The 25,657-nt window shown below is 37.1% G+C and overlaps 2 protein-coding genes and 3 pseudogenes across 2 annotated transcripts; 3 read left to right on the top strand and 2 right to left on the bottom strand.

Annotated features, from left to right (window-relative positions):
• The first annotated feature begins 760 nt into the window (after positions 1 to 760).
• LOC142606441 (LEAF RUST 10 DISEASE-RESISTANCE LOCUS RECEPTOR-LIKE PROTEIN KINASE-like 2.1) lies at positions 761 to 3,939 on the top strand (annotated as a pseudogene).
• A 1,423-nt stretch (positions 3,940 to 5,362) lies between these two features.
• LOC142606440 (rust resistance kinase Lr10-like) lies at positions 5,363 to 8,376 on the top strand (annotated as a pseudogene).
• A 1,466-nt stretch (positions 8,377 to 9,842) lies between these two features.
• On the top strand, positions 9,843 to 12,450 carry LOC142606796 (PR5-like receptor kinase; annotated as a pseudogene).
• Positions 12,451 to 18,202: 5,752 nt separating this feature from the next.
• LOC142606439 (uncharacterized) lies at positions 18,203 to 18,643 on the bottom strand. Its single transcript, XM_075777791.1, has one exon. It carries the CDS (start codon positions 18,641 to 18,643, stop codon positions 18,203 to 18,205), a length of 441 nt encoding a protein of 146 aa, XP_075633906.1.
• A 21-nt stretch (positions 18,644 to 18,664) lies between these two features.
• LOC142606438 (uncharacterized) lies at positions 18,665 to 20,172 on the bottom strand. The gene is made up of 3 exons (XM_075777790.1): positions 20,030 to 20,172; positions 19,349 to 19,894; positions 18,665 to 19,154 (listed from the first exon to the last, which is right to left on the bottom strand). The coding sequence occupies exons 1-3, from the start codon at positions 20,170 to 20,172 to the stop codon at positions 18,665 to 18,667; spliced, it is 1,179 nt and encodes a 392-aa protein (XP_075633905.1).
• Between the last annotated feature and the right edge of the window lie 5,485 nt (positions 20,173 to 25,657).

Here is a 25,657-nt window from a genome sequence, read left to right as displayed (position 1 = left end):
TTGTTTTTTTTTTTTTTTTTTTTTAAATTTTAATTTCTGGGTTTGTGTTCTTAGATCTGGGTTTGTCTTCTTAATGTTCTTGTTCAAGGCACTTTTAGATCTCAATTAATGTGATTTTTTATTTTTTATTTTGTTTATTTAATTAAAATTAATAAATTAATTTTTTTAATTTAAATGTTGACGTGGCAATTTTTTAATGCCAAAATAGATTTTTTAATTATTATTTTACTGTGCTGTTAGCCACGTTAGCAATTTCTGTTAAGTAAGTAACGGTAAAGACCAGAATAGAACGCGTCAATTGATTTTGGGACTAAAAGTGGTAAAATAAAAATATAAGGACTAAAATAAAAATGACTCCAAAATATAAGGACTAAAAATGCATTTAATTGTACCATTGCACATGACTCCACAAGTCTTTACGATTTTTACTTAAAAAAAGAATCCGACAACAAAGTTTGCCTTTTGAGTGTTCTGAGGTTTTCCAGAGTCATTCCACCGCGGGTCAATGGAGAAGAAGATGAGTGGCAAATTCACCTCTGTGGGGTCTCTCGCTGTAGAACCAAGGGATTTTCCATTGCACAGACTATGTTTCAATTACAACCTAGTCTTCTTTATTTAATTTCCAAGTCAACTACCCTTAAGTGCTAATCAGAGAAAATAAGTAATTACAAAAACGTTTGTTTTATTTTAGTTTTGACTCTTTTGAGTAATACATTCTTCGTTGTGATATTTGTTTTCGCTAGTGAATCCAATTTTTGGGATGGCCTTTGGCTCTGTTTTTGTTTTCTTTCTTCTCACAAACCTCTTGCTGCTTCACTCAGCTGAAGAAGAAAAGAGCACACACCCAAATTGTCCGTCCTTTCAATGTGCAAAATTCGGTACCATTGGCTTTCCATTCACCAATGGCTCACAGCCATCGTGCGGTTTACTGCCAGTAAATTGTGACGAACCAATTCCGCTGATCCAACTGCCACTGGGGTTGAGTGGAAAACCATACGAAGTTATAAACATCTCGTACACAAACTCCACACAATCCATACGTATCATGGACTTTTCGCTTTTGCAATACTTGCGTACCGAAAAATGCGAATACTTAACCAATTTTACTCTTCCCAATTCTCCATTAATCTCTTTTAAACTCATCACACCCAATCAGACCCTGTTTAAATGCAATCGCATTCTTGATATTACTTCCCCTAGAGATTTTAAATATAAGAGCTGTGGAAACTATAATTTCTACTATAGTTCTCCCCGTTTTGCTTCTCCATGTTCAATCATTCAGCTCCCGGTAATAGCGAACGCAGTTAAAGTTGAAGTTAATTTGACTGCTGTATACAACCTTGAAATACATGTATCCGATGCTTGTAGCAGTTGTTATAGTAGAGGAGGTCTATGTGGACTTGACAACAAGGGAAAATTTCATTGTGCCATTACAGAGAAAGGTATAGACATTGGAATATTGCAAAAAAATTTGGTCCTACACATATATTGAAAATGATTGTTAGAGTTCTTTGCATATAAATTTCTTTACATTCTTATGTTATAGTAAATCCGAATACAAGTGCTATATCATATTAGTTTCAAAATTAGGTTATGATAAATAGAAACAACACCGTTAAGCTTCCCATTCTCAAATACCTCACGCCAGAAAGTAGTCTATGCATTTTGCATAGTTACAGAAAGAGAACTTTCAATATATCTCCAAAGATACAACTAGAGAGGAGAGGAAACTGATACAATTTTGAAATCATCTCTCACTTTGATATCATATCACTATGAAACAATAAACCGGAGAGTTCCATAATGAAATTTGTGTGTTTGATGATGCTTACAATTGTTATAGCAGAGGGATTTTCTTTGTGCCAATTCGGGGAAAGGTTGAAATGGGGAATTTCCTATTACCAAAACTGCTTATAAATTTCGTTGGTTTCTATGTATTAATTATTATTCCTAATACGTGTATATGACTTACTGCTATTCTATTCTATGCCACAATCCACAGGCCTCTTTTCTGCAGCACTAGATTAAGTAGATTCAGATTGGCTCCTTTTAGGAAATTAGAAATAGATTGAACTGTCTTGTTATAAAATCTATATTAGATAAATGTAATCCGATGTTCATCGTTCTTTGTTAAATACTGTTGAGATTTCAAAGAATACCAATTTTACTTTTTCAATATGTTACATTGCTTATTTTTTTATTATCTAATTATCAACTAATAGTATTGTTCTTTGCTGCTTTTGATATAGGTACATGGAATAATACAGGGAGTAATACAGGGAGTAATACAAGGAGTAAAAGATTGAATGTGATGGTGATAGGTAACATATTTATTTAATCAAATTTTTTGTTGATACGAATGATAGGACATGCTATTCTATAGAATTCAAATGATTCCATATGTAAGCGATTTAGTGTGTCTTCAACACAAAAAACTGTGACCTCCCTTTTTTACCCCTTCTCACGGTGTATCTAATTATCCAATCTTTAGAGTATTTTTGATAATGCCTCCATTTGCTCCATTTTTATTATTCAATAAGATGTAATTGTATGTACAGAATCCATCGGTACAATAGCTAAAATTTTTATAATCCATGATTTTCCTCTGAGGTACTGGATGCCAAGTCATTCTTAGCATGTGCTTCTTCATTGTTACTCTTGAGTCACTACAAGAAAATGCAAATTTATTGAGGTTCAAGACATTATCAATATGTAGTTTGAGTTACTGTCGTGTCAGCACATAACTTCATAATCTCATTTCTTTTAATACAGCTAATTCATCTGTTGCAATTGGAGTTCTGATGGTTATCTGCTACTTTTGGAGAAAGTTCAAGTTAATTAAAAGTATAAATTTTTGGAAGAAGTTCAAGTTAATTAAAAGTATTAATTTTTGGAAGAAGGAAACTCTAACTCATCAGAGTGTTGAGGCATTTCTAAATAATCATGGACCTCTTGTTGTTAAAAGATACAGTTTTGCTGATATAAAGAAAATGACCAAGTCCCTTAATGATAAATTAGGTGAAGGGGGCTATGGTGGTGTCTATAAGGGGAAGTTACAAGACAGCTATTTCGTGGCAGTGAAGGTTATGAAAGAATCAAAAGGTAATGGAGAGGAATTCCTTAATGAGGTTGCAAGCATTAGTAGGACCTCCCATGTTAACATTGTCACTCTTAAGGGCTTTTGCTTTGAGGGTTCTAAAAGAGCTCTTATCTATGAGCTTATGCCCAATGGATCCCTTGAGAAGTTCATATATAAAGGAAATCCTTTAAGTTCTAATCATCATTTGGGGTGGGAAACATTATACAAGATTGCAATTGGCATTGCGCGAGGCTTGGAGTACTTGCATAGAGGTTGCAACACACGGATTTTGCATTTTGACATAAAGCCTCACAACATTCTTTTGGATGAGAACTTTTGCCCAAAAATTTCTGATTTTGGCCTTGCAAAAGATATGCCCTAGAGAAAAGAGTACTATATCAATGGTCGGTGCGAGAGGGACTACTGGATATATCGCTCCCGAAGTATTTTGTAGAAGTTTTGGAGGGATCTCTCACAAGTTAGATGTTTATAGCTATGGAATGATGGTTTTAGAAATGGTGGGAGGCCGAAAGAATATTGATATTAATGTTGATTTTACTAGTGAAATATATTTTCCACATTGGATTTACAAGCGTCTTGAACTAAATGAAGAATTAGGATTGTTGGGCCTTTTAAAGGAAGGAGATGAAGAAATTGCAAGGAAGATGATAATAGTGAGTTTATGGTGCATACAAACTGACCCCTCAAACCGACCATTGATGAGTAAAGTGGTGGATATGTTGGATGGGAGTCTCGACTCTTTGCAAATCCCCCTTAAACCTTACTTGTCTTCTCCGCCAAGATCACCGATAGATTCTTCTACTGTAATGATGTCAATGCAATATGACTCTATGCACTAAAATATACCTTCTTTTAAGGGAAACATTGCATATATGAACTTTGTTGACTGTGAGAGGGTTTGGATCCAGCTTATATTTGCTGTGTCCATGTTTTTTTTTTTTTTTTTTTTTTTTTCTGCTGCGGGGAACAAGCGTGCAGTGCGCACACTGTTCACGTACTTTTTTAGCAATTTTTTTTATTAAAAATGGGTCCCGCAGCACTATTCACACATTTAAAATGATTTTGCTACAGTGTTTTCAGTTTTCAGCAATAAGTTCTATCCAAACGGATCTTGTATTTATTTTTAGCTTGTCAAGGAAGTTCTTTTCTTTGTTGCTTAAAATATTTGATGAGACCTAACTTTATGGCCGTTCATAATGAATTAGTAATGTTGAAAGTCAAATAGTAATTGAGAATTGTGGATTAATCTAATCTGGTCGTTAACCCATGTAATACACAAGAACGAAAGAAAAAAGGTTTAACAATAATACTATTATAGTCAACAAATTTCATCCTATGTTGTGGCTTAATCTTACATCTTTTTTTTTTTTGGTTAAGTTGGAGCTCTTGTTAGATCTGGTCAAGACGTCGAGGAATTCAAATATTTAGAAAGAATGTGTCATTAAATTTGGTGTATAATTATATATGCTGAATAATATCCACCCAATCCATATTATGTAATTTTCTCATTGGCATATAGTATGCTCAATTAGATTTATTTTTCGATGTTTTTCAAAAAAAAAAAAGGATATATTTTTCGATAATCTTGGGATCATACAATATGGATTGTGGAATGAGTAATGACATCACAGGCCAATGGCATGTCCGTATACTGTACTCACTAATACACAAGACTCTACCCGCAGGGACGGAGCCAGGATTTTAAGTTAAGGGGGGCGACTTTGACCTCTAGTTTGGCAGCTTCTTAGTCGTGGAGGTTTTTTTTTTATAATTTTTAATGTGTGCATTTGCTAGGTAAAGACAAAATTATTCTATTTAAAACTTTTTAAAGGGCAATTATTTATTTGAGTAAAATTGGTTAATTAGACTTAATTTTTTTTAGCTTTGCTATTGGTGATTTTTGTTGTTGCACAAATGTTTTTGGGCTAGTATATGTTGTTTTAGATTTTAGATCTATAAAATTTTAATGGCCTTTAAAATGAGAAAAATGCTAGAAGTATATTGATGATATAGTGAGTGATTATTGATAAGTAAAAAAGTTATGCAAGTAATAAACTCAGATGCGAACCAATAAGAATTTGTACCTCAACAGTTTATAAAAATATTGTAAATAAGTTTGTATCTTTAACGTTACTCTAAAAAGATTCAATAATATTGTTAATAGGGTAAAATGTAATTTTATAGAACAAAATTGCTAAAATTAATGCATATATATATAATTTTTTTTTTTAAATTAGGGGGGGCCACTGCCCCCCTTGGTCAATGAATGCCTCCGTCCCTGTCTACCCGTCTCCACGATTGAAACAAGCCACAGAGATTTCCATAGCAAACCTTTTGACTGTTCTCAGGTTTTGAAGGGTCCAGTACTGAGTCTTTACACTGCGCGCCAATGGGGTTAGATGAGCCGGAAACTCCCTCAGTGAAGACTCTCTAGCATTAGTATGAAGGGAATTTCCCAATCCACAGACCATGTTTCAGATGATTATCCGAACGTGTTCTCGTTTTCCATTTTATTTCAGCCTGTTTTCACACGTCTTCCATATCCAATTTCCAAGTCAACTACCGTACGTGTTAAGAGAAACTACATACTCTAAATAGTGAAGAAAGAAGAAAAGATGCTGTACAACCCCGTTTGTTTTAGTTCTCTATAAATAGCGAGTAATACATTCTTGGTCTTGTGATTTTCTTTTTTGCTAGTGAACTGGGAATTTTGGGATGGTTTCTGTCTATCTGTTTGTTTTTTTAGTTCTCTTACACATCTCGCTGCTTCACTCTGCTGAAGAAGAAAAGAGAAAACAACTAAATTGTTAGCCCTTTCAATGTAGAAAATTCGGTATCATTGGCTATCCATTCACCAATAGTGCAGAACCAAATTGCAGTTTATTGCCTGTAAATTATGAAAAAACACCTCCGACAATCCAGCAGGGGTGGAGTGGAGGACCATATGAAGTTATAAACATCTCTTACACTAACAGTAACACCACATAGTCCACACGTATCAAGGACCTTTTACTTTCAGATCACTTGACTACCCAAAAATGCGATTTCTTAACCAGTTTTATTTTTCCCAACTCTCTATCAATCTTCTATGAAATTACCTCACCCATGCAGACCCTATTTAAATGCAATCACACTCTTGATATTATTTTTCCCCTAGAAGTCTTAAAAACATGAGCTGCGGAGACTATAACATCTACTATACTCATTCAAAACATCGTACTCCGAGTTCTTTTTCTCAATGTTCGATTATTCACCTCCCAAAAAATGAGCATCCAGATAAATATGAACTGTTTTCACTCTTTAAGTGCTGAGTTCAACCTTGAAGTGCAAGTATCTGATGCTTGTCGCAGTTGTCATGGTACAGGAGGTCAATGTCACCAAGATGAGAAGGAAAAATTTTATTGTGCCAATACAGAGAAAGGTATAGATTCTACAGACAACAGAAGATAAGGTAAGTTTGAGCTGGTTTTGAAAGTTCTTTCAATAAACCTAAAGATCTCAAAGGATGCCAATTTAGCTGTGTGACCAACCACACTCTTCATATGGGTAGCAAAGCCTATGGCATCCATTATACTTATCAATTGGCAATTTTCCAACTCTTCTACCTTAGTGTTCACAAATTCAGCTTTCCCTAACTTCAAAAGGGAGAAAAAATAAACCGCATGTGTTTGCTTGGGCGGTATATCCTATAGAATTCAAATGATTCTATATGGAAGTGGTCGTGTGTCTTCAACATAGACTTGTGAGCCCTTTTTTTCCCCTTCTTATGGTGTGTCTAATTATAAAATCTTTAGAGTATTATTCACGCAATGATATAAGGTTCTGTAGCTTCAGCTATCAGTTTTGGTAACTCCATTTTCTCTCTCTTTTTTTTTTTTTTTTTAATTATCATCCAATACGATGTATGAAATCCATTGATACATGCAGTAACTAAATTCTTCAGATATGGTACGGTTCATAATTTTTCTCCAAGGCTCCCTATCTCTTGTGAATCAAAACCTAACTCCTTTGAACTGCTTTAAGGTACAGGATGCCAAGTCATCCTTAGCATGTTCTTCTTTATTGTTAGTCTCATGTCACCACAAGAAAATGCAATTTTATTGAGGCTCAAGACGTTATCAATAGATCGTTTGAGTTACTCTCATATCATCATATAACTTTGACATTTTTATTCTTTGATTACAACCATTTTGTTTGCTGGAATTGGAGTTCTGTTAGTTATAATCTGTTGCTTCTGAAGAAAGTTCTCATTAATTAAGAGTATTAATTTTTGGAAGAAGGAAACTCTAACTCATCGTAGAGTCAAGGCCTTTCTAAGGAATCAAGGACCTCTTGTAATTAGAAGATACAAGTATTCAGATATAAAGAAAATGACCAAGTCCTTTAAGGATAAATTAGGCCAAGGAGGCTATGGTAGTGTCTATAAAGGGAAGTTACAAGATGGAAGTTTTGTGGCAGTGAAGATTACGAATGAATTAAAAGGTAATGGAGAGGAATTCATCAATGAGGTTGCAAGCATTAGTAGGACCTCTCATGTTAACATTGTCACTCTCATGGGCTTTTGTTTTGAGGGTTCCAAAAGAGCTCTTATCTATGAGCTTATGCCTAATGGATTCCTTGAGAAGTTCATACATAAAGGAAATTCCTCAAATGTAAACCGACAATTGGGCTGGGAAACACTATATAAGATTGCTATTGGCATTGCTCAAGGATTAGAGTACTTGCATAAAGGCTGCAATACAAGAATTTTGCATTTTGACATAAAGCCTCAAAATATTCTTTTGGATAAGAACTTTTGCCCAAATTAAGATTTCTGATTTTGGCCTCTCAAAGATATGCCCTAGAGAAAAGAGTATACCATATCAATGGTGGGTACAAGAGGGGCTACAGTATATGTAGCTCTAGAATTATTTTGTAGAAATTCTGGTGGAATCTCTCACAAGTCAGATGTTTATAGCTATGGAATGATGGTTTTAGAAATGGTGGGAGGTCGAAAGAATATTGATGTTAATGTTGATTTTACTAATGAAATATATTTTCCACAATGGATTTTTAAGCGTCTTGAACTAGATGAAGAATTAGGATTGCAGGGCGTTTCAAATGAAGGAGATCTAGAAAATGCATGGAAGATGATAATAGTGAGTTTATGGTGCATACAAACTGACCCTTTAAACTGACCATCAATGAGTAGAGTGGTGAACATGTTGGAAGGGAGTCTTGACTCTTTGCAAATCCCTCCCAAACCTTTCTCATCTTCCCCTCCAAGATCATCATAGATCTTCAATTGTAATGGTGTCATTACAATATGGCTATGTTGCCTAAAAAAAAAACTATTCTTTCAAGGGAAACCTATAGTTTATGAGGTAATGAACTTTGTGAATTGTATTTATTTTGAGCAAGTATGGAGCCGAGGGGGGGGGGGGGAGTATGAATTTTTTCCCCTTGAAATTTCAAATTAACATCCATTTAGTGTTAACAAACTATTAACAAATGGACAGACACAATTTTTTAATACATTGCAATGCAATCATCTTTCAAAAGTGAACTCAATGTTATTTTTAATTAATGAAATTATTTATGTTTAATTCAATAAATAATTTCCCTTGAAATCTCAAATTAACATCCATTTACTGTTAACAAACTATCAACAAATGAAAAGACACTATATTTTTAATACAATGCAATGCAATCATCTTTCATAAGTGAACTCAATGTTATTTTAAATCTATGAAATTATTTATGTTTGATTCCATATTAAAAATCATAACAATTTTCCTTTTAATGTATTAAAACAGATATTTCTTCAGAAGTTTTTTAACAAAAATTAATTTATTTTCTTATTATATGTCCAGTAATCATTGAACGAAAATGCTAATTATTTTTGATAAAATTAATAATTGTTGTTGAGTAAAAAAGAGTACAAGAAAAAAAAAAAAATTAAAACTCGATCAATTGTTTCTAAGATTAAGATTGTTGCTAAGATTATTTGTGTCTATTAGCACTCTCTCTCTTTGATAGAAACAGTCAGCTACTGGTGATCACTGACCTGCACTACAATCCACACGACTCAAAATCAAATGCTTAATTAACTTTATTAAATATCCAACAACTAATTATCAAAACAAACTCCACTTTACTATATTATCAAAACAATTAAATAAAGACAAATAGACAACTATTATCAACTTTAGTTACCTTACTATTACTCTTTACTATAGTATCATCAACAAGTAGACAACAATTCACACCGATCACTGTAATAGTAATTAAATGAAATTATAGAAATTAGTATTATAAAAAATACAAGAAGTTAGAATTGAATAATTATTACTATTAACTAGTCGCAGCGTGATAATTTTTTTAGAGTTATCTCATAAATATATTATTATTATTATTATTATTGTCTATGTAACTTATGTAAAATTCTTATATGATAAAATTATCCAAATCATATTATGAAATAAAATAATTTAATATTCTTTATAATGCAATAGGATAGCATTTAACAACCAAAGAGAACAAAAAAGAAAAAAACTTAAAACACAAAACTAAATTGCATCAACTCAAAGTAGAGTTCTTAAAAATACAAAAAATTAATAACCTAAAGCAGAGAGCAAGAAAAATAAAAAATCCACCAAAAAATTGAGAGAGAGAGAGAGAGAGAGAGAGAGATAACATTTTTTGGACATGTTCATGACATGTTAGTTAGAGAAATAACGTGTCCTAAAATGATCATGTTAATTAGACTGCTGTATACAACCTTGAAATACATGTATCTGATGCTTGTAGCAGTTGTTATAGTAGAGGAGGTCTATGTGGACTTGACAACAAGGGAAAATTTCATTGTGCCATTACAGAGAAAGGTATAGACATTGGAATATTGCAAAAAATTTTGGTCCTACACATATATTGAAAATGATTGTTAGAGTTCTTTGCATATGAATTTCTTTACATTCTTATGTTATAGTAAATCCAAATACAAGTGCTATATCATATTAGTTTCAAAATTAGGTTATGATAAATAGAAACAACACCGTTAAGCTTCCCATTCTCAAATACCTCACGCCAGAAAGTAGTTTATGCATTTTGCATAGTTACAGAAAGAGAACTTTCAATATATCTCAAAAGATACAACTAGAGAGGAGAGGAAACATATAGAGTGTTGAAATCATCTCTCACTTTGATATCATATCACTATGAAACAATAAACCGGAGAGTTCCATAATGAAATTTGTGTGTTTGATGATGCTTACAATTGTTATAGCAGAGGGATTTTCTTTGTGCCAATTCGGGGAAAGGTATTAAAATGGGGAATTTCCTATTACCAAAACTGCTTATAAATTTCGTTGGTTTCTATGTATTAATTATTATTCCTAATACATGTATGTGACTTACTGCTATTCTATTCTATGCCACAATCCACAGGCCTCTTTTCTGCAGCACTAGATTAAGTAGATTCAGATTGGCTCCTTTTAGGAAATTAGAAATAGATTGAACTGTCTTGTTATAAAATCTATATTAGATAAATGTAATCCGATGTTCATTGTTCTTTGTTAAATACTGTTGAGATTTCAAAGAATACCAATTTTGCTTTTTCAATATGTTACATTGATTATTTTTTTACTATCTAATTATCAACTAATAGTATTGTTCTTTGCTGCTTTTGATATGGATACAGGGAATAATACAGGGAGTGATGCAGGGAATAATACAGGGAATAATACAAGGAGTAATACAAGGAGTAATACAAGGAGTAAGAGATTGAATGTGATGGTGATAGTTAACATATTCATTTAATCAAATTTTTTGTTGATACTAATGATAGGACATGCTATTCAATCGAACTCAAATGATTCCATATGGAAGCGATATAGTGTCTCTTCAACACAAAAAACTGTGACCTTCCTTTTTTACCCCCTTCTCATGGTGTATCTAATTATCCAATCTTTAGAGTATTTTTGTTAATGCTTCCATTTGCTCCATTTTTTATTATTCAATAAGATGTAATTGTATGTACAGAATCAATCGGTACAATAGCTAAAATTTTTATAATCCATGATTTTCCTCTGAGGTACTGGAAGCCAAGTCATTCTTAGCATGTGCTTCTTCATTGTTACTCTTGAGTCACCAAAAGAAAATGCAAATTTATTGAGGTTCAAGACATTATCGTGTCAGCACATAACTTCATAATCTCATTTCTTTTAATACAGCTACTTCATCTGTTGCAATTGGAGTTCTGATGGCTATAATCTGCTGCTTCTGGAGAAAGTTCAAGATAATTAAAAGTATTAATTTTTGGAAGAAGTTCAAGTTAATTGAAAGTATTAATTTTTGGAAGAAGGAAACTCTAACTCATCAGAGTGTTGAGGCATTTCTAAAAGTCAAGGACCTCTTGTCGTTAGAAGATACAGCTATGCTGATATAAAGAAAATGACCAAGTTCTTTCTATAAGGGGAAGTTACAAGACGGCTGTTTTGTGGCAGTGAAGGTTATGAAAGAATCGAGAGGTAATGGAGAAGAATTCCTTAATGAGGTTGCAAGCATTAGTAGGACCTCCCATGTTAACATTGTCACTCTTAAGGGGTTTTGCTTCAAGGGTTCTAAAAGAGCTCTTATCTATGAGCTTATGCCCAATGGATCCCTTGAGAAGTTCATATATAAAGGAAATCCTTCAAGTTCTAATCATCATTTGGGGTGGGAAACATTATACAAGATTGCAATTGGCATTGCACAAGGCTTGGAGTACTTGCATAGAGGTTGCAACACACGGATTTTGCATTTTGACATAAAGCCTCACAACAATCTTTTGGATGAGAACTTTTGCCCAAAAATTTCTGATTTTGGCCTTGGAAAGATATGCCCTAGAGAAAAGAGTACTATATCCATGGTCGGTGCAAGAGGGACTACTGGATATATTGCTCCCAGGGTATTTTGTAGAAGTTTTGGAGGGATCTCTCACAAGTCAGATGTTTATAGCTATGGAATGATGGTATAGAAATGGTGGGAGACCGAAAGAATATTGATGTTAGTGTTGATTTGACTAGTGAAATATATTTTCCACATTGGATTTACAAGCGTCTTGAACTAAATGAAGAATTAGGATTGTTAGGCCTTTTACAGGAAGGAGATGAAGACACTGCAAGGAAGATGATAATAGTGAGTTTATGGTGCATACAAACTGACCCCTCAAACCGATCATCGATGAGCAACATGGTGGATATGTTGGAAGGGAGTCATGACTCTTTGCAAATCCCCCCCCCCCCCAAAAACCTTACTTGTCTTCTCCGCCAAGATCACTGATAGATTCTTCTACTGCATTGATGTCAATGCAATATAACTCTGCATACTAAAATATACCTTCTTTTAAGGGAAACATTGACTCTATAGGAGGTATGAACTTTGTTGACTGTATTTATTTTTTTGCATGTTAAGGAAGATCTATTCTATGTTGCTTAAAATATTTGATGAGACCTGACTTTAAGGCCTTTCTTCTAATCTAGTCTTATCATTAACCCGTGCAATACACAAGAAAGAAAAAAAAGGTTTAACAATAATACTATCATAGTCAAAAAATTTCATACTATGATGTGGTTTAATCTTACATCGAGCTCTTGTTAGATCTGGTCAAGACGGCGAGGAATTCAAATATTTAGAAAGAATGTGTCATTAAATTGGTGTATAATTATATATGCTGAATAATATCCACCCTATCCATATTATGAAATTTTCTCAGTGGCATATATTGTGCTCAATTAGATTTATTTTTCGATGTTTCTGATAAAGAAAAAAGAAGAAGATATATTTTCGATAGTCTTGGGATTATATAGTATGGGCTTTGGAATTAGTAATGACATCACAGACCAAAGGCATGTCCGTGTACTGTTCTCACTACCCAATGCACACGACTCTACCCGTCTCCACGAATGAAACAAGCCACAGAGATTTCCACAACAAACTTTTTTGACTGTTCTCAGGTTTTGAAGAGGCAAGTGAGTCTTTCGTCTGCGTGTCAATGGGGTCAGATGAGCAGGAAACTCCCCTCAGTGGAGACTCTCTGGCATTGGTATGAAGGGATTTCCCAAGTTTCAGATGGGTATCCGAACTTGTTCTCAATTTCATTTTATTTCAGCCTGTTTTCACACGGCTTCCATATCCAATTTCCAATTCAACTACCGTGTTGATCAGTGAAACCACATACTATACATAGTGAAGAAAGAAGAAGCTGTACAACCACGTTGTTATAGTTTAGAGTAAATGCATTCTTGGTTGTGATTTTCGTTTTTGCTACTGAATCGGGAATTTTGGGATGGTTTCTGTCTCTGTTTGTTTTCTTTGTTCTCTCACACCTCTCGCTGCTTCACTCGGTTGAAGAAGAAAAGAGAAAAACAACCAAATTGTTCGCCCTTTCAATGTAGAAATTTCGGTATCATTGGCTTTCCATTCACGAATAGCGCAGACACAAATCACAGTTTACTGGCAGTAAATTGTGAGAAAACACCTCCTACAATCCAACTGGGGTGGACTTGAGGGCCATATGAAGTAACATCTCTTACACTTACAAGGCGTTTGGTATGGGGAATCCACGTCATTTCTGGCATTCAAATTACTGGGAATGCGATGCCTTGCAATCTAAGAATATAATTATTCCTATGTTTGGTTTAATTGAGAATCTAATAAGATTCTTAGGAACGTGAGATTATAATATTTGATTTATTCCTAAGAATTTTAACTGAATTATTTATTTTTTCCATTCTATTCTTAGATTTGTAAATCTAATATAATTCTTAAAAAAAAAAAAAAAAACTTCCTCTAAATAAATAATAAAAAAATACTATAAATTATGACAAATTCATTAAAACTATAGTCTAACAATTCAAAATGACAAGTACAATATAAAAATAACTATTTAAATTATCAAATACTTTATTCTTAATAATAATTTTTAAAAGAGCTTAATTCATAACAAAATAGCCTAACAACATTTAGGTCTATAGACCATAGAAGTAGCAATAATAAAAAAAAAAAGTTCATTAATAATGAAACAAATGCAATCTATTACATATATAATGTATTCACCCCTGCATCTATGAGCACTTGAATAACAGAATCATACCTAAACAAAACAAAACAAAACCAAAATCTAAGATGCGAATAGGTACATTAACAAATTTCCATGAAAATAGATTCATTAATAATTTGTTGAGCAACACACACAACAATAAAAGTGAATACCTAGCAACAATAGAGAGTCCACTTCAAACTTTTTTTTTTTTTTTCACACGTGAAACCTAAATAGAACTTTGTTACTGAATATATCAATAGAGTTGTCTATTATGTTTATGTTATTTTGGCTGGAAGAGATAATGTTGTTTTGGTGAGAAAAGATAAAGATAAAGACAAAGGAAAAGATATTGATGATTTATTTTATATTTTATCTCAATTGCTTAAATGATAAAGAAAAATGGTTAAAATTGTCAATTTATAAAAAATACAATTTCTTTTCAGCTTGGGAATCTGGATACCCACCTGTTTAAAGGAAATCCACATTCCTACTAAAAGAGGGTTAAAGGAGGAATTTAGATTCCCTTGACATCTAATTTTTTAGTGTGATTTGCAACCAAACATGAGAATCTTTAAACATTCTTAGGAATCCTAAAACATTACCCCATACCAAACGCCACATTACAGTTTAACAGTAACACCACGCAGTCCATGCGTATCAAGGATTTTTTTTTTCCTTTCAGATGACTTGACTAGAGAAAAATGCAAATTCTTAACCAGTTTTATTTTTCCCAACTCTCTATTAATCTTCTATGAAATTACCTCACCCTTGCAGAACCTATTTAAATGCAATAGAGTTTAGTGGGGGTTTTTTTAAAAAAAAAAAGAAATATTAATTGAATGGTATCTATTCAACTTTCTATATTAATTTTTTATTTATTTATAAATTGTTCTTCTTACATGCAAATTTGCTAATTAATTTTTTGTATTTAATTTTTATTAATATCTCCCTTACTCAGGTGTTGATGCCCACTTTGGTGAGAAGGCCCAATAGTAGGAAGAAGTCCAACAATATGGGAGGGAAATAAAAAAAAAAGTTAGTAAATCGAGAAGAAAACCATGAAACCCGAATGACAGAAATAATGGACCATAGGCCTAAAGGATAGCAAAAGGGCCTCAAAGAAAGCAAGTGGGCCCAAAGGAGCCCGGAGAAAGAAGTGGTAAACCCATGAGCATTATGTGAAATGGAAAGCAAGCAAGAATGGGCTAGCCCAAAGGAAGGAACTAAGTAACTAAGGGGTTGATGGAAAAACCCATAAACCCCAAAGGTGAAGGATATGGTAATTTGGGCCGGGGATGCCCAAGGAAATGAAATGGGCTGAGGAAGCCCAAAAGAATGAAATGGGCCAAGAAAGCCTAAAAGCGATGAAATGGGCCAAGGAAGCTCAAAACAACATGAGTACAAGCTCAATGATAGTGCTGGGTTACTGGAATTAAGCAAAGGAAAAGCATACAACAAGCCTAAAAGAGGCCCAACAAGCACAAGTCAAATAATAGCATGGCAGGAACATCAGGATGGCATGGCAGAAGTATTAACCGAGCTGCAAAAGAGGGTAAGGAACGAATTGAAGAAGGAAAGGCCCATGATCAAGCAAGACCCAGTCTAGGAAAGAAGTAAGACATAAAGAATGAAAGCTCAAAGACTCATTCACTCCACAAGAGGTCAAGAATGAGTAGCAGAATGTGCAGACGAGTCCTCAGGTCATGACAAACGCATGAACAGTAGACAAGCCATAGACACACATGAAAGTGGAGCACACACAAGGCCCAGACACCACCAACTTGTATCCAGCCAATACAGAAGTGGTGGGCCATAGGTCAAAGGTAAGAGAAGGTATGGTCTGGCGGTGAGGAGAAGGCGAAAGCCTATCCTGGAGTTCTCGTTTAAGCTTTTTTGGGGGAAATGTCCTGCTGGGATGACATACCACTCAAAAGAGGGAAAGATGAGTTGGAATCATTAGGTGCATGTCATGAGAAATAGTGAGAGAGAATACATACCCTTATCCGGATAGGAATGCTATGGTGAGCAAGAAAACAAAATGGGACTCTTTTGTCTGGGAGTAAGATGTGGTATAGGCTAGTATATGTAAGTGGTGATGGCTGGGCAGTTGACAGACTAGTGGGTGGTCTGGGAAGGACACCCATGCCAGGACAAAAGTGGTTAAGGGGTAAAATATTAAAAACCTGTCACAATAGGCAGTATAAAAGGAGCCTCAGTTATGCACAGTGGACAAGAACAACGGAGGGGGGAACAAGAGAGAATAGAGAGAAAAGGAAGCAAGAAAGAGAGTGAAAGATAGAGGAGAAAATTTAGAAAGGAAAAAGGAATGAGAAAGAAAAATAGAGATTAAGCAAGAGCGTGATAGTGGGCATGCACCAATAGGCTATTCCTTTCTCTCCCTTTAAAGGCCTACTCTCTAGTGAGAATTAAGGAATTTGAGGATAAGCCATTTAGGCTCATTCTTTCAAAGTGGGCAGTTTTCGTGGCAGGATTTCCCTGTGAGGTTGCCCACATTGAAGAGTGGTTCCCTTCCTGGACTTAACTCCGTAGAGAAATCAAGTATGACAAACTGATCATTCTTCCTTTATTTTATTGATCAAGCATTAGTGTGATCTCCTTTTCTTTATTGTTATCATCTAATTTATGTTGCATTTATATTGCTGCATTACTTCTTCCTTTATTAAGATCATAATTTAGTATTTACCGTTTTCTGGATGACAGTAAGCATATTCTTTTTATTGTTGTCATATTATACCTGCCTACCATAATTTTTTTGTAATAGCTTCCTCTATCATAGGCACATGACCAAAGTTTTAGTAAAGGGGTTCTAGTTTTAGTAAAGGGGTTCCAGTTTGTGCACAAGCTGGCTTGAGGTGTGTTGCAGTCAAGCCAGTCCTGACTCTCCTACCCAGAACCATTAGGCCATAACGTGGCAGGAGACAGCCTGGCCTGCAGTTGCAAAAAAGGCCCACCACATTAGGAAAATTGATTTTCAATGATTATTTGGCACATTTATAAATTTTTTTGGGTGAAATAATTTAGGTTTTAATTAGGTTTGATTTCCATAGGCTCGATATTTATTGGGCCTTCTTAGAAGTGGGGGAAAGAATGTAAAATCCACCCATTTCTTTATGTAACGAGGGCCTTAGGAACCGTTATAAATTTTGCAGACAAGTAGGGTCTAGGCATAGAGTTGGCCATGGATTGGACAAAATTTAGCTCCAATCTAATTTGTAGATATCTCCTCCAACCCACTAGATGAAGATTTAGAAGACTATCTATGCATATAATTTAAAGAAGTCACACGCCTCATTAAAAAAGTTATGTGACTAAAACTATATATAGATAATTGTGGTGGGCCTTTTGCAACTGCGGGATGGGCCGCCTCCTACCACGCCATGGCCCAATGGTTCTGGGTAGGAGAGGCAGGACCGGCTTGATTGCAATACACCCCAAGCTGGCTTGTGCATAAACTAAAGCCCCTTTGATAAAATTTTAGTCACATGCCAATGACAAAGGAAATTGTTACAAAAGAGTTATACCAGACATGTGTAATATAATGACAACAGCAACAAAAGGAAATATGCCTATTGTCAGCCAGAAGATAGGAAATACTAAATGAAACAAAAGAAGAGGAAGCACATCAATATAAATAAGATGATAACAATAAAGAAAAAGAAAGGGAAATAACACTGATGTGTAATCGATAAAATGAAAGAAAGAGTGATTAGTCTGCCATGCTTGGTTGTCTTGTGGAGCTAAGTCGAGGAAGGGAACCACTTCTTCAATGTGGGTAACCTCTAGGTCTTCACACATTTCTGCCACAAAAACTTCCTTCTCCTTTTCTTTCTTTCGTATTTGCATAACTCTCAAAGAGGGAGTCATTACTTCTGCTGGGCTTATCGCCTTTGTTTCATAGACTAAAGAGAACGGTGAAAACCCTGTGGTTGACTTTGGTGAGTTTCGGTAAGCCCAAAAGGCGTCTAGCAGGTGTGTCACCCATCCCCCAGTATACTCTTGGCTCATTTTGCTGATGATCTTTATAAGTGTCTTGTTTGTCGCTTCCGCCTGCCCATTCGCTTGAGGGTAATAAGGCGACGACCAATGGTGTTTGATGTGATAAACTCTAGCATCTTTCTCACCTCGCTATTGATGAAGGGCGTGCCATTGTCACTGATGATCCTGCGGGGTACTTCAAACCTAACAATTATGTTTTCCTTGATAAAATTTGTCACTGCCCCTCCCATGGCTTTACGGAGTGGTATTGCTTCCGCCCACTTGGTAAAATACTCCATAGCCACTAGAATCCATATGTACCCACGTGATGGTGGATTAACTGGTCTCAACAAATCAAACTCCCAAGTGTGGAAGGGCCATAGGGTGACCATGCTATGCAAGTTTTGTGGGTGAGTGTGAATCAGGTTGGCTTGTATTTGGCAACTGTGGAATTTCTTCTTAAATTCTGCTGTGTCCCTCTTCATGGTGGGCCAATATTAACTCATCTATAGCAAGCATATATACAACTTTTTCTTCCCTTGGTGCTCCCCACATTCTCCTGCATATACCTCCTTTATTATTTCCCTTACTTCTTCAAGACCCAAACATCGTAATGGGTCTCCATCATAAACTTTTTTGAAAAGGACTCCGCCATGCAAAAAGTAATTCGTTGCCAACCTCTTTAGCTTGTATCTTTCACTGTGCTTCTGCGGTAGGATGCCTTCTACCAGGTACTGCACAAACAGGTTCCTCCAATCCTCACCAATGAAGACAACATAGCTTTCCTCTCTTTCTATTGCAAGCTGATAGGCCTCGCATTGGGTCTGGACTTGGTCCGCGTCCTTACCCATGCTTGGCCAATAGAAATCTGCCTTTTGGAGTCTACGGTATAAGCTGACTTCTCCATAGAACCCGCATGTTCTATCGTGTACTTCCCTCAACTTTCTTTGGACTTCCTCTTGCCCCACACATCTCAACAGAATTCCTCCCGACATTCTGCAATACAATTCTCCTTTTACCAATGTGTAATCTTTCAACGCCTTCAATTCTGCCATATCTTTTTTTTTTTATCAAAGCTTCTTTCTTTCAGCATTTCAATAATTGACTTATTCCGTCTGCTGACTTCTATCCTAGTGCTACTTCCTTCAAACGCTATTTGTGATCCTAACGAGGTCAACGTGTCTGCATACTGATTTTCACTTCTCAGAGCATGCTTTATCTCAAATGTTGAGAACTTTTCCTCCATCTTCTGGGTTATTGTCCTGTACAAGGCTAAGCGAGGTTCCTTCAAAGAGAAGCTTCCTTTAGTCTGGCAGACCACTAGGTTCAAATTACCAATTACTTTTAAATGCTTGATTCCCATTTCGAGGGTTGTAGCTAGCCCAGTGAGATAAGCCTTATATTTTGCAGTATTGTTTGAGTAGGAGAATTCAAATTTGAACGAGATCGCCATGACCTCGTCCTCCTTATGATATAGAACTATTCCCACGCCTCCTGAGTGGGGAGTTGAGGATCCATCAAATTTCATTACCCACTGCTCCCTAACTGCATTCGCCATGGCCACCTCCCCTGGAATCTTATTGTCTAGCAGGAATTCCTCTTCTCCTGGGACTTGCGCCAACAAGTCTGCTATGGCCTGGCTTTTTACTGCTTTGGGTGTTCTCGCCTTCAAATCATACTGTGACAACTGTTGTAACCACTGGGATATCCTTATAGAGAGGAAGTAATGGTGTAGCCTATGTGAAGCATATGCTATTGCCAATCATGATTTTTCTGCTCTTGGATAGCGAGTCTTTACGTCTTTAGAGCACGGCGAATGTAGTAGACTAGTTGCTCAACACCGTTTCCATCTTATTGGGCGATCAACGCACCTATGGCATACAAGCTGGTGGCTAAGTAAAGCAGCAACGGCCTTTTGTGGATCGGGGCTTGCACTATAGGAAGGTTCATCATAATCTGCTGTAAATTTTTGAAGGCTGTTTGCTACACCTCTCCCCACTCGAAGCTTTGCCATTTTTTGAGTAACTTGGCGAAGGCCGAAGTGATTGATGCTAAACATAAACCTTCAAATGTATGAGACTTTCCCCAAGAAAATCTTCAATTCTTTCACCATGATAGGTAGCTTCATGGTTGCTATGGCTGTGGCTTTGGCTGGGTCTACATCTATTCCTCTACTATGGACTAGGAAACCTAGAAATTTCCCAGAAGATACTCCAAAGGCATACTTGAGGGGATTTATTCTTAACTTGAAAGCCCGGTATCTTTCAAAAACTTTCCTCAATATTTGGGCACAATCTTCTCGCCTTTTTGACTTCACAACTATGTCATCTACATAGTCTTCCAACTCACGGTGCATCATGTCGTGAAATATGGCCATCTGGTACGTTGGTAAGTCGCACCTGCATTTTTCAACCCAAAAAGCATCACAGTATAGTAGAAATTTCCTATGGGTGTCCTGAAGGCGGTTTTCTTCGCATCTTTTGGCGCAATTCAAATTTGATTGTATCCGCTAAATCTATCCATGAAGGAAAACATAGCGTTTCCTACTGCAGAGTCTATCAACAGGTTTATGTTTGGCAGCAAGAATTTATCTTTTAGGCAAGCTCTGTTGAGATTTTTGAAATCTACACAACAATTTGTCTGCCCATTATTCTTCTTTATTGGCACAATGTTAGATAGCCAGTGTGGATGCAGGATAGGCTTAATGAAACTTGCAACCAGCAATTTCTGCACCTCTTTTACTATTTGCTCCTCTATTTCAGTGTGGAACACTCTGGTAGGCTGAGCCATTGTCTTGGTCTAGAGATCCACATTCAGCGTATGCACCACTAGCCTGGGATCCAACCTGGGCATCTCGCTATAATCTATTGCGAAAACATCCTTGAATTCTTTCAGCAACAATATTAATTCTGACTTTTCTTCCTCTGATAATTTTGCACTAATCGTGATGGGCTTTGGTTCCTATGGATTAAATCCCAGGTCAACTTCTTCTAGTCTTTCTTTTGTTACTACCTGTACATCCTTTTCTGCTGTAATTTCCTCTTCTTTCTCCGGATTACTTTCTTCTTCCGAGCTTTCCTGAGACACGTAGCACACCAAACTTTTATGTTGTAGTTCTTGCTTGGGGCCCCCTTGCGCATCGCAAGTAGGCCCCGCGCACCTTCATAATTTGTAGATGATTCTACCATTAGGGGCCCGAACCCTGATGCATTGCGGTGCATCGTCTGATTCCAAAGTGGGCGCTTCTTTCTTTTTTCTTCTTCTGCATCAATAGTCTCCTTAGATTAGGCTCTGGGTCATCTTGAATGTCTTTCCACCTAGACACAAAGGTGCCCTGTGGTTTTGCTACTGAGCATTCTCCAAATGGTGCCACTTATCGTAGAACATAGTTTTTACTAGATGGGCCTCCACTTGTTCGAAGGGTGATGGATTTGCCACTATTCATATCATTCTGCCGTTCAACCATAATTTTACACACTAATGATAAGTGGATGGGACTAGTCGGTGCTTATGCAACCACGACCTTCCCAATAGCACATGGTATGAGACCTCCATTTTCACCACGTGGACACGGGCCAAAGAGGCTATTGGCCCCACTTTCGACCACAACTGAATGTGGCCTGCAGTGTATTTGCCTCTTCCCCTAAATCCTATCACTTCCAACGGGGATCCCTGAATCTTTCTTTTTGAAATTCTTGTTAATTGTAAGGTACTCAGGGGGATGAGATTTACGGAAGTGCTCGTATCCACTAAGGCTCTCTTAATGGGGATTTGATTTATGGATGCTGCCAAGTAAAGGGGCCTTTTATGATCTGAGTATACTACTTCCATATCTTTGTCACTAAAAGTGATCTCATTTGCCTTCTATAAGAGGGCTTTGTCGTCGGTTACTTTTGCTGTCAAGCATTCTATTCCTGCTCTAAAGGCAATGCTCATCAGGGCCTCTATGGCTATTCTTTGCTCATTTACTATGAGCTCTAATTGATCAAACAAGTTCTTGAACCTGGAACTTTTCTGCAAGGTGGTAATGGTTGTAGTAGGCAGGGCCAGCCTTTGTTCTTCATCTTACCTTGTATCTATGCAAATGACAACTGCTGCTACACCCTTCCCCTTGTGGTTTGGGAGTGGGTTTCTTTGGACATCTAGCTAGGACAACTTTAGAGTCCCTTCTTTAATTCTTCGGTACACCAGTTTGCAGTGCGCCCACCATTCTGTGGTACGATGTTGCACAAAATTGTGCAAGCGGCAGAATGTGGGTCTCTCCGCTCTTCTTTGGTGGGCTCTTTGGAGACTTGCTTAGGCTTAAAGACTTCGTCTGCTATCCATTTATCTAGGAGCACATCTAGCTCCTTTGGGGTACGTGGTAGTGGTGGAAGGGTGTTGTACTCCCTTCCGTCAAACTTCCTCTTTCTTTCGCCTATGGATACTACCATTGCTTATAGAGCATTTCTCTTGTCGGAACTTGGTTTCACTGATTGGGCGGTTTTTCTGGTTTTCTACAACAGCTGTGCGAATTGAGAGATTTCTAGATTCTCCAAGACAGCTCTGTATTCTCTGATCATGTTTCCCATACACATTTTTACTAACATCTTTTCTTCACAATGATCATAGCAATCAAGTGCTATGTCTTTGAACCTTTTGATGTAGTCCATCAAATCTTCACCGCTTCTTTGCTTAGTTGTTTGCAAAGTCGCAAGCACTACTGTTTCTTCTCCGTGAAAGTACTTAGTACAAAATATGTCCACCATGTCATCCCATGTTGGGATTGACCTTGGTTTCAAATCGGAGTACAAAGCGTACGCACGGTCACATAGTGATTTAGAAAATACTCAAAGACACATGTCCTCGTTAGCTGCATAAGGGCCAAGGGTATGAATGAACTTGCTCACATGCTCGACAACCCTTCCCTTTCTACCATCGTATTGTGCAAAAACTCGTGGTTCATACCTCTCGGGGTATGGCTTGCTGAGTATTCTTAGTGGGTAAGGAGGTCTTCGCGCATAAAACCTTTCCTTGGGTGCTTTGGCCTTTTCTTGCTCTAGGAGAGCTGCAACTTCGGCCATAGTGATAAAACACTGTTCTGTGTTTTGCAGAGCACCTCCAACTGCGGTCTCCTCCTTGTCTCTGCATGCTCAGGGTCATGTTGGCTTCCTTTTTCCTTTGTCTTGTCCGCCTATATTTAATGGATCTCCTCCATCATCTGCTGCTGCAATTGTTGCAATGACCGCAACACTTCAATAAAAACATTGGCATTATCAGTGGGGATTCTTTGCTGTTGTTGAGGTTTAGCCCCGACTCTATTGACACCTTCCGCTTGGTTGGGCTGGTGTTGGTGGGGCGTTGTTGGCCTTGACTCTGCCTGTGAGGGCACATGTTTCACGTTGTTTTGGATCTTGGGGGCATAGCTTGTGATGGTTTTTGTCTACTATCCCTATCCTTTTCCCAACTCCCCAGTGAAGTCGCCAATTTAAATGTGGTGGGCCTTTTTGCAACTGCGGGCTGGGCTGCCTCTTGCCACGCCATGGCCCAATGGTTTGGGGTAAGAGAGTGAGGACCGGCTTGATTGTAATACACCCTAAGCCAGCTTGTGCATAAATGAAAACCCCTTTGCTAAAATTTTGGTCACATGCCCATAGCAGAGGAAGTTGTTACAAAAGAGTTATGACAGACATGTGTAATATAACAACAACAACAAAAGGAAATATGCTTACTGTTAGCTAGAAGACAAGAAATACTGAATGAAACAAAAGAAGAGGAAGCACAACAATATAATGCAATATAAAAAAGATGATAACAATAAAGAAAAAGAAAGGGAAATAACACCGATGTGTAATCGATAAAATGAAAGAAAGATTGATCAATCTGCCATGCTTGGTTGTCCTGAATAGCTAAGTCCAGGACGAGAACCACTTCTTCAATGTGAGTAACCTCACGAGGAGATCCTACCATGGAAATTACCCACTTTGAGAGAATGGGCCTAAATGACTTATTCTCAAATTCCTTAATCCTTACTAGAGAGTATGCTTTTAGAGGGAGAGAAGGGATTAGCCTATCGGTGCATGCCTACTACCACACTCTTGCCTACTCTCTATTTTGCTTTCTAACTCTCCTTTCCTTCAAAGTTCACTACTTTGTTTTTTTACTCACCTATCTCGTTGTTTTCTTATGGTGTTGTTATGTTATCCCCTTTCCTCCTTGTTCTGTTTCTTGTGCACGGGAGATGACCCTTTTATACTATTTGCCATGATGGGTTTTTACTATTTTACCCCTTAACTGTTTTTGTCTGGGTGTGGGTGTCCTTCTAGACCACCCACTGGTCTGTCAGCTGCCCAGCCACCACCACTTACCTGTGCTAGCAGTACCACATCCCATTACCAGACAAAGAGTCTTATTTTTTTTACTTGCTCATCATGGCATTCCCATCCAGATAAGGGTAGGCATTCTCTTTCATTATCCCTCATGGCATGCACCTAGTGATTCCAACTCATCTTTCCCTCTATTGGGTGGTATGTCATCCCAGTAAAACATTTCCCCCAAAAGAGTTTGAACGGGAACCCCAGAGTAGGCTCTCCCCTTCTTCTCACCTCCAGATCGTACCCTCTTTTACCTCTGACCTATGGCCCACCATTCCTGTATTGGCTGGGTACAGGTTGGTGGTGCCTGAGCCTTATGCATGCTCCACTTCCATGTGTCCATGGCTTGTTTATTGCTCATGCATTTGCCATGACCTAAAGGCTCGTCTGTACATTTTGCTACACGTTCTTAACCTCTTGTGGCATGAATGGGTGTTTAAGCCTTCGTTCTTTATGTCTCACTTCCTTCTTGGGCTAGGTCTTGCTTGATTGTGGGCTTTTCCTTCCTTAATCCATTCTTTGCCCCTTTTGCGGGTCTGTTAGCGCTTCTGTCACTCCTGCTGTGTTATTGTTTGACCTGTGCTTGCTGGGTTTCTTTTGGGCCTACTATATGCTTTCCGTTTGCTTAACTCTAGTGGCTCAGTATTATCATTAGGCTAGCATTCATGTTGTTTTGGGCTTTCTTGGCCCATTCCATTGCTTTTGGGCTTCCTTGGCCCATTTCATCCTTTTGGGTGTCCTCGACCTATTCCAATTCTTTATTCTCATGGGCCTTTGCTAAGTCTTTTGGGCTTTCCCAGCCCAAACTACCATATCCTTTACTTTTGGGGTTTATGGGCCTTCCCACCAACCCTTTACTCACTTAATTCATTACTTCGGGCCTTTTTAGCCCATCCTTGCTTGCTTTTTATTTCTCATAATGCTAATGGGTTTACTACCTCTTTCTCTGGGCTCCTTTGGGCCCGCATGCTTTCTTTGAGGGCCATTTGCTATTTTCTAGGCCTATGATCTATTCTTCTTGCCATTTGGGCTTAATAGTTTTCTTCTCAATTTACTAACTCTCTTCCTCCCATATTGTTAGACTTCTTCCTGTTATTGAGCCTCCATGCCAAAGTGGGCATCAACAATAATCTCTTCAATGACCAT

The sequence above is a fragment of the Castanea sativa genome, chromosome 8, assembly GCF_040712315.1.
Source record: "Castanea sativa cultivar Marrone di Chiusa Pesio chromosome 8, ASM4071231v1".
In the NCBI taxonomy this organism is placed as follows: domain Eukaryota; kingdom Viridiplantae; phylum Streptophyta; class Magnoliopsida; order Fagales; family Fagaceae; genus Castanea; species Castanea sativa.
This window is presented reverse-complemented; position numbering and strand designations above follow the sequence as displayed.